Here is a 15,043-nt window from a genome sequence, read left to right as displayed (position 1 = left end):
GGGCCCGGCCTTAGTGTCACTAGAACTCTTAACAGTAATACAAGTATCTATACCGCAGAGGCTTATGGTGTACTTCTTGTTGTGAATCATATACTCCAAACCCACACCCCACAATCCATTATCTCTACAGACTCCCTCAGTGTTGTGCGGGCATTGTCTTCTACAAAGTCTTCAAAAAATCACGTCGTAAATCTTATCATCAAAGATATTACGTCGGTGTATGTCCACAAAATTGAACTCGTCCTTTGCTGGGTCCCTGGCCACTGTGGTATAGCCGGGACGAAGCCGCGGATCGAATGGCCGCTGCTGCTACACTCTCGAATGCAGTAGACATCACCACATTACCCTACACCGACGTGAAACCACACATCAAACAACAACTTCGCAAAACATGGCAAACACATTGGAGCGAACAGACAGACAACAAGTTACACGTAATAAAACCACACTTGGGACCGTACACCTCCGATACACGCAATAGATACACAGAAGTCGCCTTGGCTAGATTACGGATAGGGCACACTCATGCAACGCACTCGCACCTGCTCACTGGATCTCCAAGACCTCTTTGCAGCAGGTGCGGAGAGGCCCTATCCGTGATGCACATTCTCATACAATGTAAGGCACTCGACACTACACGACGTAAACACTTCCCTCAACTACACACACGACATATTCCACCACACCCGTCATACTTCTTAGGAGACGGTGCCATGTTTTCTGTTCAACGCACCTTTCAGTTCCTATCAGAAGTTCACTTTTTACAACTCATCTCATACCACCCATAGCTTTTACCCCTGGTCCTATACACCAGCCACCTTATTTATTTTTAACCACTCTTGTTCTTCACCCTGGCCATTTACACCAGCCGTGCTCATAGCTTTTAACTGATTTTATTTCTTGTTCTCTCCTCATCAAATCACTTTGTGTTTGGCGCTTTTTGCCCATGTCGGCCTTGCGCCAATAAAATCAAACCATCATCATCAATAAGTGGAACCTACAACGTCAGCGAGCATACACAGATGTCCTTTTTGCTTTTAAAATGTCATCTACGCCACACCATCCTTTTAAATCAGCTTTTTATGATACGTCTATGACTGCACTACTCCTAAACCGACCATCGTTCTCTGCGCCCTTCTCTTACAGAGTTACTGATGAAGCGTCAGAGCTTTCTGTCTCCTTTTTAGACGCCATACAAAGTTCTCAAACAGATTTTATAGCACCATGGCATCTCCGCCCTGTCTTATGCGACACATCTTTCACACATGTAGATAAAAACCCAGCTCCCACATGTGCAATTCTGCAGCACTTCTTGTATTTGCAGCAGAAGTATCAATTTTCTGAATTTTATACGGACGCCTCTAAAACTGCCACCTCTGTGTCCTGCGCGGCGCATGGGCCCGGCCTTAAAGGGACCCAGAAAAGCTTTGTGAAGGTGGCAATCAAATGCATTCAGGTGGTAGAACACATAACGGGGGATTTTTGAGCCAAGTGTGAGCCCCATACGTTGTACGGATAATTTGTAAACAATTTTTGAAGATCGCCTTTTCCAGCCGACGAGCGCGACGCAACAGCGAGCCAACCGCGGGTGACGGAAGGCCGACCGCGGGTGACGTATCCCCGGTCGCTGCTGACGCAACGGTGAGGCGCCCCCCGATTCGGCCGATGGTCAGCCGCCGGTGACGTCACTGCCATCGGCTTCCGGCTGCTTTTCCTTCTTCCTGCGTGATCCCGAGTAGGCCTAGAGTTCCGGATTTCTGCAGCGACGTTCTGATACGAGCGCTCCGCGTCCTCTGGGTCTGGATCAAGATGAGTTATCCGTGCCACGTCGTTGGCTGTAAAGCGAGTGACTGGAGTGGTGTCAAAATGAGGCACTCTCTGCCGAAGGATCCGCACTTGCGAGCTGTTTGGCTGGAGCGCATCGGCCTCTCCGAGTCGGCGGCGCCTAGAAGTGTTCGTGTTTGTGGCAGGCATTTCCCGCCCGAAGCGTACCACTACAACCTGGAGTTTGTGCAGAGGAGCGCCGTGGGCATGAAACATCTTCATTTGAAGAAGAATACCGTGCCGACTTTGTTACTTCCCAAAACACGGGTGAGTCTGTCAGATTAACCGGTGTTACAGTGGTTATGAACGGCCGCCCAATTTTTTACCAATATCGCGGGAGCGTCGACCGTTCCGTCGATCAGCGCCGTTAACGGCTGATACTGTTAATTGCTGGTTGGAGGGCAGTGTGATAAGCGAATAAAAAAATCAGGGGCGGCCGTCTGATCTTGCAACAGCTTAGCGGCTACTCTCGCCGGGTTTGTCGTATCGCTCCATCATACGGCGCTGATCGACCGAACGGTCGACGATCCCGTGATATTGGTAAAAAATTGGGCGGGTGTACTGCACCCTTTACATCGAAACGACATCAAGTTCGGCCTCGCTCACTGCGTGGGCTGGACGGTGAACGTACATGTACAGCGCACAGCCTCGTATGTGCAGTAGCTTCAGTCCTACCGAATGCGGAAGAGACTTCCCGTGATATTGTAGAACAACCGCATTTTATGCTGAATTCGGGGAGCGGGGTGCGAAAGCTCGTTTATAAGACTTCGCCAAGTTAACTGGTATATATCGTATCAGTTGTGTTCGCGGAAGACGTTTGTATGGCAAGGAAAGCAATCATACGAAATGTCTTTTTGAAACGGGAATGCTGTTTTCGCTCAGCTCGAAAAATGCAAAACCGGCAGCGGAACACAAGTCGCAAATTATGGGGGGGGGGGGGGGGGCAGGTACTGCAGATGGAGATTGCTCGATGTTGATCACTTGCAATTCGCACAATGCATCAGGCAAGCAAGGACTCTCAGAACACGTAGCTAACGGCATCATTAAATCTTCATATGCTGAATAACACAACGTCCAAAATACCAGTGAATGACTGCAAAGTTGCCTGACATTTTCCTAAAAGCTTCATATATGTAAACGGAGTAGAACTTCAACCCTGCAAACGCTACTCGCAGTTTTTTTTGAAAGGGTAGAGTTTATGAACACAGCCTCCAAGGAGACAGCCCAATGCTAGCTAAAATTACAGGCTAACTATTACTGCAGGCCTTACTTGAAGATGTACATGGGCAAAAACTATTTGACAGAGCACAATGGATTTCAACGACTGTACACAACAAAATGAAATTTTCCTTCATTAAGATGGAGCAATTTGTGACTGATGCCATGCAAAAAACAGGCGTGCAGCTGGTATCATTGCAGGGAGTTGCAATCTGAAAGTTCATGTCGTACGTCGATGAATACATGCCACTAAGTGAGGGAGAATTTTACACTTGCTCCTAGACTTTCTCACAACCACCGCGGCATTTTTTTTTTCAAAACACAGTTGGCTCACCAGCAGAGTCAAAGGCCAGCTGATGTGACGACCCAGGCCTCTACCTCTCTGGTAAGAACAACATTTGATGCATGTAACTTGAGCGTGCTTTGAGAAGAACCTCCACAAAACCACTTGTGTGTTACTCAAAACGCAGATACTTCACCAGGAGAATCAAGGGCCAGCTGTTGTGATGACCCGTGCCTCTACCTCTCAGGTAAGAAGTATGCGGGCTTTGAACAGTTGCACATAGATGGTGATTGTAGTTAGGAAAAACCATTAATATCGATGTTGTGTTACCTCATTAAAATAGCACTTTTGTTTTATATTGCTACGCAGGCTCAGGTGCTGGTGATGCAAGTGCCTGGAGCAAGTGCGAGTGCCACTGCAATCGGCCCTGCCCAGGTAAAAGCAGCTCCTCTGATGCCGCTAACCTTACTGCCCTCAATGGTTTGTACCCCCGATCGTACCCTGCCCTTCATTTTTCCTTCAACTTACCCAAACTAGCATTTCATTTTCTTCGACTCCCAAGCTTCTGAAGTGTGTGCTGCTAAATGAAAGACAGTGTTCGGGGTGTGTACTAACTACCCTTGCCTCGTCAATCAGAGGGGAGCTCACATATGCCCAATTTTTTTGTAGGGACCATTGCAGACATGCACATGCTTTGCTGAGAGGCGCAGTGTGGGCACCCAGACAACACCAGAGCGTCGATCCATCGGTAAACTAAACAGCATAAGAAGCCTTATGGCAAAAAATGTCATATGGTGATGGAGAACTCCTAGTTTGCATTACACAACAATAACAGCTCCCATTAGTGCCTGTAATGGAATCTAAGAAGTAGCAGCATGACATTCCAGAGATATTTCCTTGTGTGAACAAGCTTCTAGACACAAAGGAAGGAACAGCGCATATTTCGACGAAGGACAGACAGAAACACACCACAAGTGCTGACTATCAACCGATCGCTTTATTAAAAGTTGCGGATAATAAATTGTACACTTACTGGGAAAGATGCAACAAGCGCGTACAGAAGATATAGGTTGCCTAACCTGTCAAACCATTATGATATCACTGAATTTGACATAATGGTTTGACAGGTTAGGCAACCTTCTCTCTTTTCTGTACGCGCTTGTTGCATCTTTTTCAGTAAGTGTACTATTTATTATCTGCAACTTGTAATAAAGTGATCAGTTGATAGTCAGCACTTGTGGTGTGTGTTTCTGCCTGTCCTTCGTCGAAATGTGCGCTATTCCTTCTTTTTTGTCTGACCACCAAATAGCCCAACATGGCACCCTCTTCAAGACACAAAATATTCGCAACTGAATGCAAGTGTTTGTAATGAGTTTGGTGACGCAATCTAATTCACCCCGTGTGGTAATGCACAACTGCTGAATATCTATGGGGACATTTTGCAGCCACACAGGCCAACACCACCTTGCGGCTTCTTGTGTCGGCCAAGACACAAACTGATGCCCCTGTTGTGGAGGCAGTTCCTGGAGAAGCTGAGCCCGATTTTGAACCTGCCAGAACTTCACGAGTGGCTGCAGCAGTGGCTGTCACCCCTCTGCCGGCGAGCTTCAGGCCAGCCCGTTGTTCATCACCTCGATTAGTGGATGAGGCGACGCAAGGCACCAGAGGACAAGACATGTCGGGCGACACTACGTTGGCATCTGAAGGCGATGAGATGTGCCAAACAGATGACCCAACGTACGACCCGTCGGACTTCTCCTTGGATGCTGACTTCCCCTTGGGTGCCACCTTCAGCAGGTATTCAAGATTATGCTTTTATGGCTACTAACAGCGCCCAGAAATGAGGGACGAACAAAGAAGCAACATGCTGATTCACAACCAACACTATTGAACAATACAATTGAATTTATACTACGACAAACCAAACTGTGCATGGCAGGCGACTGCAAGCCAGGAGGAGCAGGACCTTGTTTCATGTCACTATTCAATTTTTAAAGACGATAGTCTTTCTTGGGCTACTTAAACCCAGAAATTTTGGTCTGTCTGTATGTCTGTCTGCCTGTCCGTGACTCGATTCAGCCACCCGGGCAAAGTAAAACAAGTCCTGCGCAATAGTCTTATATAGTCACACCTAAATCTACCCGTCTAAGTCCGGTGTAGTGTTCATACTTGTCAACATTGTTGAAGAATAACAAGACATTACGCAAATATAAGACAAGAAATTGATACAGAAATGATATTTGCAGCATTTCTTTATAAAAAATCGCAGATGATTGATTTTTGCGAAATTAAATACTTCATCACCTGCAGAAAAAAAATTAACCCCACCGTCGCCTGCTGTCGCAAGCGCCACTATAGCTTCTTGCGCCATTTTAAGAAATCAATTAGCGGCAGTTACGAAAGATCCCACTAGATAGGCTTTACGTTCTCCTTGTACCGCACGTGGATTGGGACAACGGGGTTCTATAAATGCTGAAGTAGGGCGTCTCGATTCACGTGCGTCTTTGCCGTACGGCAGCGTTGGCATAGAGGCACCTGGCCTGGTGCAGTTGAACGCGGTAAATTTAAAATGATTTAAGCAAACATTTGGTGTTTTTACCTCAGGAGGAGCGCGCCATAAGAGAAGTAACATGGCAGGTGAGTGGGAAAGCAAAGGGAAGCAAAAGTCGATAAAGACTATAGTTTTTTGTCGACATTTGCAATGAAAGGAGCAGATATGCGGCCAATTTTTTGTTTGCTCAGCACAGTCGATGGGCAGTTTAGGCACATTGTTCCGAGAATATGGAATGCCTCAACCACCTCATGCTTTGACCTGTTTAGTTTTAGTAAGATTAGGATAATTCATACCTGCCAGGTTTGCCATGATGGCATTAGGGAGATCTTACTGAGGGGGGGGGGTGTAGTAGCTACAACAGAATGGGTAACTTTACACACATTTTTTTATTTGCTTTACACAAAGCAGGAAATGAACTGTTTCTTCGTACAAACTACTAAGAAGCTAGACCACTCAAATGTTCGACGTGGCTGACACCGCCCTTTTCAGAAAGTCCTGGAAATAGTACTGCAAGTGCAATACAAAACAGCAGGAACTGAACTGTTTTGTTGTTTCGCCTAAGCTAAGAACAAGCTACACCACTAGAGACTTGCTAAATCTTCAGAACCACCATCCAGAACGGCCGTGCTCGTGTGTAAATGAAAGCGGCGGCGGCGGCGGCGCTGCGTTTCTATAAACAGTAAACTAACAATGGGTCGAACAGGTTCACCCTCTACACATGCCCGACTACGCTTTTTAAGCACTTCACTGATAACGATGCCAATTGGTGTCGCGTTGTATTGTCAGGTATACCTCCCTCACATTGTGGCCACACTGGGAAAAAGATTTGGCCAGTGGGGTGCGTTTTCGGGAGATTTTTGTTTCGGTCGTACAATCGTACAAAACCATGAAAATTCGGGAGTCTCCCGGGAAATTCGGGAAACCTGGCAGGTATGAGGATTGCAGCAACAATTCTAACAGTGCAGTGAGAAATGCTCCCGCATGCCTTTCCTTAGGCCACTCCTGTGCTGCATAATGCGCACATTCAAACAACGGCGTATCTCGCCCACATATTGACCGATGCACATCAATAGCGCACTGTAAACCACACTTGTTCTGCACTGCACAAATCGTGCTTTGTGGCTTACCTTGCAGCCCTGACACCTGCTTTCTGCTTGCATCTTTCTTTTACACAGCCCAACAGACAACTTAGTTTAATGGGCGCTTTTAGTCTGTGCAAAATTCTAGGCACGTAGGGGACCACAGCTAGGTTTTTTTCTTTCTGTAGTGGTTCTTGTGGTGGCTGCTTGCCACACGTGGCAGCTCGATTTGTGTTCAAGGTGGTTCCATTCGGTGTGGTCTGCAATAAGTTTTTGTTGTGAGTCAGTGCTTGTCCTGATGCTTCTTCAACCCGCAACTATGCAGTGCTTTTAGTAGCCATGAACCAGTCCCAACTCACCGAGTTGTCCATTCTGATGCTGGTTTAGCTAGCATTGTGACTGTCGGCTGGTAGTAACAAAAAGGTGTTAACAAAAGGATGCTGCTTTTTTATGCATGCCGAAATGCACTTGGCGCAGAAATTGCTGCTTTGCCCCATTCTCAAAATTATGTCTTTTATGATCACTTTGCACCCTTAATTAAACAGCTGAAGGCTTTCTCCTCTTTGAGCACATTTTAGTTCCACAGTACCAGTTTCCGTGGTTCCAGAACAGCTAAGGCAATGCAAAGGAACAGAGAAGTAGCGTTTTGTGTATTTTAGCATTTGCGGCAAAAATGAGGGTAGTACGTGTGAGATTGAAAGGCACTAAAGTTGGTGTGCATTTTCACGCAGCAGCCACCAGCCCCAGGAGCTTCCTGTGCACGCGGAACGAAAATTTCTGGTTTTTGAAAGGTGCCTGGAGAAGCTTCTTGTACACTGCCGTGCCTGCTGCGAGAGCTGCCCATTCTGCCGAAAGTGCACACACAAGTTCACCGTCACTGGCACGCAGCTGGAGGTCGTGAGCCTGTGCTCTGTGGCCCACTCGACAACCTGGGAGAGCCAGCCAAGTGTGGGTGGCAACCCCGCCGGAAACCTCCTTCTGGCGTCGGGCATCTTCTTCGCGGGCTGCCTCGCAGCCCCAGTGCTCCGCTTGCTGGCGTCCATCAACATTCAGATTTTTACGGAGAGGACGTTCTACAACTACCAGCGAGCATACTTGGTGCCTGCCGTAAATGAGGTGGGGCACTATTGCACCTTGTCTATCTCGAGCTTTTGTATCTGGCGACATAACTTTAAAGCAGTTTAGAGGCGAATCCCTTCGCTATGTGCGAGAAATACAAAATACACTAAAACCCCTTATTTCCAACTTTTGGTTAATTTAGACGAGGCATCTGGTCCCATCCAAATTGTGCATTAATCTATGGCTGAAAACGCATTTATTTGGACAGATTCAGGCACAATTCAATTAATTTGAGCTTTCCGCGGTTCAACTAATACGTATTTGCAGCAGAAATGAAAGGCGCACCTAAAAAAAGAATGGAACGGGATGCTATCAAGCTTGTGTACTTCTCGGAGGCACAAAAGAATGCATGGCAATGGTTCACAACCAAGTGAAAGGCAGAATGTCCATCACTGTAGCAATCAGCCTAGAGAGCAACCATGGATTTCTTTTTTTTTCTTTTGTTTCGAACACTCTCGTGTCATTATTTACATCGTCATCTCCGCAAAGTAAACGACAGTCACTGTTATTTCAACAGAACAAACGTTTGGTTGCATTAACAGCTTTTTTCAGTTGTTATGACAGTACTTGCGATAATTCGGACACTCAGGTAATTTGAACATCCTCGCCACTACCATGAATAATCGAAATTTACGGAGTTTTACTGCATCTGCATATCTTTTTCGGCCAGTTGCTCGATCCCTTGCTCATGACACGAACAGGGGGTGGCAGCATAGGCGTCTGCAGGATTTGGTCTTGTGGGGGCAAACCCATTGTATTGAGGGGTAAGAGGGAGAGGGCAGGGGGGCGGGGCATTGTGTTCTAGGGTGGCTTGGGGGGGGGGTGGCAAGTGCCCCTTTTGCACCCCCCTGCCGATGCCCATGGGTGGCAGTAATTGTAGCTTCTGTCTGCATAAAAGCTAACTATTGGAGAACAGTATCAGTTCTGGTAGTTGCTGGCTCAGATGTGTGTGTGTGTGGTGCCCTTGAATGCAGGTTTTCCAAGAGCACGAGTCCAGGCTCATAGATGACCTGGCAGGGACTGAGGTGGAGCTGGCAGGTGACGGCCGCTTCGACTCTCCCGGCTTCAGTGCAACGTACATGACGTACAGTGTGCTGGCCACAGAGGTTGGCCGCATCATTCTCAGCGAGCAAATCCGGGTTGGCGAGGTAGGCCCTCCACATACGCACAGAAAAAGGTAATTTTAAACTCGGTTGCTTTTTTCCTGCAGTCAAGCGCTGTTACCTCCAGTGTATCCATGGAAAAGGAGGGACTGAAGAGGTGCCTTGAGAAGCTTGATGCCAGTGGAGTGATGGTGCAGTCCCTGACCACAGGTAACTTGCACAGTCCCTCCTGTGTCACAGCAATGTGCAGTGGAAAATGGAAAAACATGGAAGACTAGTGCCAGTTTCATTATGACGTGCGCGACCTAAAAAAACTTGGTACATCACATCAGACCAATGTATCCTAGTGAAATGGAAAAAAAATCAATGACATTAGAAAGGGAGACAGATGCTGCATAAGTTTGCAACTTAGTTGGCTACAACAGCTAGGGTGCAGAATCAAGAGTGCTAGTGTGGTAAAAACATGCCTATAGTCAGTACAAGTTAAAAACAGCAGCAGCATATCTATGCCGAGTCACCAAGTGACGTGCAACAGCTAACCACTCCAGTTTGGTTCTTATAGAAGCGCACAAGCCACATTAGGTTAGCAGGTGTCTTTTAGTGGTTGTAGATGGCTCACACATTTATATAGCAACTTGTTTCATCTACAGCAGCATACTTGCACCACTTAGTCTGCGTATTTTGGGACTAAGTCTAAGCTTAAATGAAGCCTTACAAGATTTTTTGTAGCTGCCTGCTAAGGGGCATTTATAACGTTTGTTGAATGGTGCATGTGTTCAGTCAGCATGGTGCAGCTGGTCATCATCATCATTCTGGGTACTAACGACAGAGGCAGCAGTGCAGATGAGTGCCCTGGAGGCAGGAGAAGGCAATCTGTTTGATGAAGTCGATGGTGTGTGTTGAAGGGATAAGTAGTGTACTCTTCACAAGGACTAAAGGCACATTCCACTTGCGACTTGGGCACGTCACGCAACGCGTGTCACAAGGTGAGGCGGTGATCACACTTGTGGCGAGTGATGATGCAACTGCATTTAGTGGAGCAGTTACCACACCTGCATGACTTCGTCAATGCTTTCGCCATTTGTACTCAAAAGAAAAAGATGTTACACTAGGGCAACAAGAGCTGGTTAAAATTACTCTAGAACACATTCTACTAACCTGGATCAGTTCCAAAAGCGTTGAATATCTGCTTGGTCATTCACTCGTCGTGTGCCTTCGCCAACAACCAAATGGCACCAAAACCAGTCCTATCTGACCGTTAACGATGGCTAACAAGTAGTGTGCTAAAAAACTGTACAAAGCTTAACTAACTTTACTGGCTCCGAGTGTAAAACAGTTCGTGTGGCTCACTTTTTCCTTCAGACCGTCACCCTAGCATCAGGCGGTACTGCAGGCTGGAGAGGCCCGGTATGAGGCACTATTTCGACATCTGGCACATCGCCAAGGGTAATTGTCCTGAACTTTATCAGCTAAGCGCAGCTGGAAATGTCGCAAGCATGGCCTGACGGAGCTCCTGTGTATCCATATCCCAGGCGTCAAGAAGAAGCTCCGTGCTGCCAGCAAAAGGCACGCGGTGCTGGAGTGCTGGATCCAGCCCATAGGCAACCATCTATACTGGGTGGCTGCAATGGGCCAAGGTGACAGCGAGCTGATCCTCAGCATGTGGAAAAGCATCCTGAACCATGTGTGTGATATGCACACTGGCCACGACGGGCCCTTTGCTGAATGCCTGCACGAGCCCCTTGAGGACAGACAGTGGATCAAACCATGTAAGTTATCCAGCAAAAATTTGCCCCTTACGGGTTATGCTCGTGGCATGTGCTGCAGAAGCACAAGCGTGTGCACAAAATGGCTGTGTTGCCAAACTGTGCTTACATGCTCTTCCTCGGGCATTGGCTTGGCACTGTACCAGCTCTACTTTCTATCTTTCCTGTGTCTGCAGATGCCACAAAAAAAGGAAAATACACGAAGTGCTTACATGCCACCTCTTTAGTATTGTAAGGTCACGAGCTTAAAGGGACCCAGAAAAGCTTTGTGAAGATTACAATCAAATGCATTCAGGTGGTAGAACACATAACGGAGGATTTTTGAGCCAAGTGTGAGCCCCATACGTTGCACGGATAATTTTTAAACAATTTTTGAAGACAGCCCTTCTCAGCTGATAAGCGCGACGCCGCAGCGAGCCGATCGCTGCTGACGCAACGGCGAGCCGCCCCCCCTGATTTGCTATAGTGGTGCGGTAGCAAGAGAGTTAAAATGCATTTGTTCCTCTTTTTTTCTCTTTAAATTCACTGGTTAGTACTTGTGTGTTTCATCCAGTAAGCAAGGCTGCTATGCGTCACTAGCCTATCAAAATATTCAGCAAGTGGGAAAACAGTGCAGGAGATGGAAGAAAAGTGGCGCTCTTCAAAGGACCCAGAAAAGCCTTTTGTAATAGTTACAAAAGGCCGGTATTGTCGCGTAGCACCGCATCGATCAATTTGATCGATACTTTGGGAGCGCCTTTTCATTGCGTTTCAGGCGTTGCTCGAACAAGTAAAGCTGTTCGGAGTTAGATCAGAAAATGGCCTTTCAAAATCAGTTTTGTTTTCATTTTTGAACGGAAACATGATTTTTGACACGCTTTTGAAACACCTGGGTGTGGAAAAGGGGCGTGGTCATCGCGCGTCACTGCTACAAACGAAGAATGCATGTCACTCGTAATTACTTTGCACCAGCGTTTGTTTTTTGCTATGAGAGCGTGAATGGTGAGCCAGCTAACAATTTTCAATCGTCAGGTTCGCGCTCTGACTGTAATAATCCCAGAAATCGGCTGAAAATGTCAAGCAGTGCCTGGTTGGAAAGCTACTTTATGAAATATTGTGCTCGCTGTAAATGCAAAGTCAGTCATTGACAAGATGTGTTTACATTATGTGGGGGCAAATTGGTGCCTCTGATAATGTCAAACCGCCAGATTTATTCCAGGGAACCACCCGAAATTGCACATTTTGAATTGGAGGTTGGGCTTCACCGCAAGACACGAGCACCGTGCGTGGTAATATTTTTTTTATATATCTGACAAACTGTTCTGCGCAATGTTTTTGAAATGTTTCCCGACAAAAGTATATTCTAATTTTTTTTTTACTATCGGTGGTTTGATTTACACAACTCTTTTTATCATTTTTTGTCGACAACTTGACAGAAATTTTGATTGATATTTTTTTTTCACAACTATGATATATAAAAACATTTTAAAAACTGGTGTTATTGGGAAGGCAGTTAAATATTCTGCAATTTGCGTTCCTGTAATTAATGCCTAACCAATGTCTTTAGGAGGAAAAAATGTTTTCTTGGACTCCTAAAAATTGGTCAATAGTATATTCTAATTTTTTCTACTATCGGTGGTTTGATTTACACAACTCCTTTTTTATCATTTTTTTCGACAACTTGACAGAAATTTTGATTGATATTTTTTTTTCACAACTATGATATATAAAAACATTTAAAAAACTGGTGTTATTGGGAAGGCAGTTAAATATTCTGCATTTTGCGTTCCTGTAATTAGTGCCTAACCAATGTTTTTAGGAGGAAAATTTTTTTTCTTGGACTCCTAAAAATTGGTCAATTTTCCAGCAGCAGCAAAAGAGTTAAACTGATTTGTGTTTGTTTGCATTGCATGTCTCTTTCTTCAATGTACCTTCCTTTTATGGAATGTCAAGTTATCTGCGGTTGCCTTGAGGAGGCACACCTCCCTGGATTGCAGCTCAGTGGCTATATTAGTGGGTCCACACTGTTGTAACTTGCAAGCAGTGAGTAGGGGGGTAGGTATCCCTACACCTGCAGCTGTCATGGAATGTATAAGGAGGGAGTTTGCAGCACACTGGCAATGTCACTACATGCTAAATGATGGCCAGTGCACGCAATGCTACTGTACGGGATTCCTAAGCCCTGTTTTGCTGTCTCCTCTCCAGCGTCCCGAGCTTTTGCTGCCCTCAAAGGCATCGTGGAGAGCCCTTCCCTGCTGCGTGACTTGACGCAGATAGCGCCCGCGGCCCAGACCTTCTCTCTGGAATCGTTCCACAGCGTGCTGATCCACTTTGCCCCAAAGTCGAATGCTTTCACTCAAGGGGTGATGAAAGCCAGGTGAGCTAACTATTGCAAAGTACACCGAGCCGAGCTAAGGGCTTTGCTAACTCTTTCTGCAGGACTCGGCTCGCTGTGCTCCACTTCAACGAGAACGCGTCACGGGAGCAGGCAGAGACACAGGATGGGATTAAAAGGTATAAAATCAAGTCATCTAAGTCGAGGAAGGGGCACTATACCACCTGCCCAGTCAAGGAGGACAGAAGCTACAGTAAGTGCCAGTAAAATGTTTTACTGAAGGAGCTTGCACTCCAAGTTGTTAAAGGGACACTGAAGTGAATTTGTCAAGCTCCCGTTTTTGCTTGCACTGCGTAGACTGGCTCAAATTAGCACACTTTTCATCGTTTATTCGGTTGACAAATCGGTAATTATTTTACAAAGCGCGAAAGAAGAAAAACTACCATGCGCGGTTTGCGGCGGCCGCACCAACTAAAGCTGTGACGTTAGGAGGAGCGGGCACCGTGATTGGACGATGCCCAAGGTGAGCAACCAAACAAGTTTCGGTTTCGGTTTCGGTTCTGTAAAACACAACCGTTGGCGTTGTTGGATGGGCATTCTCAATAACTCAGTAATCATCGTACCGCGCTTCTGCCATGTTGTCAGCTGTAAAAATGCATAAAGATAAGACTCCTAGGACGGATTGGAATCGTAGCATTCACTAGCCGAAACCTACGCAGTGCATGAACGCCCTCCGCGTACCCGCAGACGCCCAAATGTCATGCGCTTTTCCCCCATATTTGGAGCTTGCCTCCCTCATGCCTGTGTCGTAAAAAGCGTGTTCGCACCAGGCCAAGGATCTGTTCATTCTGGCCTGTGCCCACTGCCTGCAAGCAGTCGGTGCTTATGGCAACAGCACGCCAACGAGAACTCGCTAGCGCGCCAGTGCCAGCCTGCGCGCGTTTTGTGAACTAGTTCGTGGAGCCATGAACGTTGCGGCCCAAAAAAAGGTGAACTCAATATAGAAAACATCGGCGGAAAACGAAAAAGTTAACTTACAAAAAAAAAAAACGCAAGTACCCGCGGGGATTCGAACTCGTGAGTTGCAAAATACTTGCGGTGGCAAACCTAGCACCCCAGACCGCTCGGCCACGGAGGGGGCTCCGCTGGCAGCGATAATATAGGGTATATATTGTACAACCAGTTTATACTTTTATTTAGTTTTGGCATTTCAAGCAGCTTAGGTGACTGTTTGTTGTATTGCGCTCGTGCAGTAAGCGTCGCCCGAGTTTCCACACTAGCTCACGTCTACCAATTGCATTTCGTAGACGGAAAAGCGTTCGCAGATGCGTAGTCGTGCTGCTGACCGCTGTGGTTGTTCGCCCAGCGCAAAAAAGTGCTTCCCGCACCCTAGTTTTACGCTGTACGGTAAAAATATCAGTTGATTTTATTTCCTTAGTACCTATATTGACTTCGCTGACTCTTCTCCCGCCTTCAAGAGGCCTTATATTTTCCTACTGGCATACCAGTCAGCGAAGCGTCGCATGTGCGCTTGTGCACAGCGCTTGTGTGAAGCGACCTTGACTTGGAGCTAGATACAGTGTACAAACTAACCAAGTAAAGAAAGGCAAATTCTACCATTCACAAGCGTGTCCTGGCTTCGTTTCAACTGAGCGAACGAATTGCGACGACCCGTCGGCGGCCGGCGGACGAACTGCTGGGCCGACTGACTCTGTCTGAAGGCCGGGGAGCCGTGCAGTGCAGCCAATTGCCAGCTTATCCCCTCCTGACGTCACACGAAAAC

General features: G+C 46.8%; 3 protein-coding genes across 3 annotated transcripts; all 3 read left to right on the top strand.

The window, feature by feature from the left end:
• Positions 1-1,866: 1,866 nt before the first annotated feature.
• On the top strand, positions 1,867-3,862 carry LOC144175518 (uncharacterized). The gene is made up of 4 exons (XM_077704595.1): positions 1,867-2,091; positions 3,368-3,427; positions 3,513-3,572; positions 3,695-3,862. Exons 1-4 carry the CDS (start codon positions 1,867-1,869, stop codon positions 3,860-3,862), a joined length of 513 nt encoding a protein of 170 aa, XP_077560721.1.
• A 142-nt stretch (positions 3,863-4,004) lies between these two features.
• LOC144175517 (uncharacterized) lies at positions 4,005-9,458 on the top strand. The gene is made up of 5 exons (XM_077704594.1): positions 4,005-4,073; positions 4,771-5,122; positions 7,690-8,074; positions 9,052-9,225; positions 9,288-9,458. The coding sequence occupies exons 2-5, from the start codon at positions 5,001-5,003 to the stop codon at positions 9,456-9,458; spliced, it is 852 nt and encodes a 283-aa protein (XP_077560720.1). The 5' UTR covers positions 4,005-4,073; positions 4,771-5,000.
• A 925-nt stretch (positions 9,459-10,383) lies between these two features.
• Positions 10,384-13,419, top strand: LOC144173512 (uncharacterized). The gene is made up of 2 exons (XM_077701905.1): positions 10,384-10,949; positions 13,131-13,419. Exons 1-2 carry the CDS (start codon positions 10,808-10,810, stop codon positions 13,304-13,306), a joined length of 318 nt encoding a protein of 105 aa, XP_077558031.1. The 5' UTR covers positions 10,384-10,807; the 3' UTR covers positions 13,307-13,419.
• The last annotated feature ends 1,624 nt before the right edge of the window (positions 13,420-15,043 follow it).

Source organism: Haemaphysalis longicornis, unplaced genomic scaffold (assembly GCF_048455015.1).
Source record: "Haemaphysalis longicornis isolate Haplotype H1 unplaced genomic scaffold, Haemaphysalis longicornis Haplotype H1 scaffold_3, whole genome shotgun sequence".
Lineage (NCBI taxonomy): Eukaryota > Metazoa > Arthropoda > Arachnida > Ixodida > Ixodidae > Haemaphysalis > Haemaphysalis longicornis.
This window is presented reverse-complemented; position numbering and strand designations above follow the sequence as displayed.

Bases quoted from the DNA above. Each gene is read 5' to 3' on its own strand.
- LOC144173512 (XM_077701905.1), top strand. From the start codon at position 10,808: ATGGGCCAAGGTGACAGCGAGCTGATCCTCAGCATGTGGAAAAGCATC. The intron at 10,950-13,130 runs GTAAGTTATCCA...TCTCCTCTCCAG, and splicing joins CAGACAGTGGATCAAACCAT to CGTCCCGAGCTTTTGCTGCC.
- LOC144175518 (XM_077704595.1), top strand. From the start codon at position 1,867: ATGAGGCACTCTCTGCCGAAGGATCCGCACTTGCGAGCTGTTTGGCTG. The intron at 3,428-3,512 runs GTAAGAACAACA...CTCAAAACGCAG, and splicing joins CCCAGGCCTCTACCTCTCTG to ATACTTCACCAGGAGAATCA. The intron at 3,573-3,694 runs GTAAGAAGTATG...ATTGCTACGCAG, and splicing joins CCCGTGCCTCTACCTCTCAG to GCTCAGGTGCTGGTGATGCA.
- LOC144175517 (XM_077704594.1), top strand. From the start codon at position 5,001: ATGTCGGGCGACACTACGTTGGCATCTGAAGGCGATGAGATGTGCCAA. The intron at 5,123-7,689 runs GTATTCAAGATT...ATTTTCACGCAG, and splicing joins TTGGGTGCCACCTTCAGCAG to CAGCCACCAGCCCCAGGAGC. The intron at 8,075-9,051 runs GTGGGGCACTAT...CCTTGAATGCAG, and splicing joins TGGTGCCTGCCGTAAATGAG to GTTTTCCAAGAGCACGAGTC.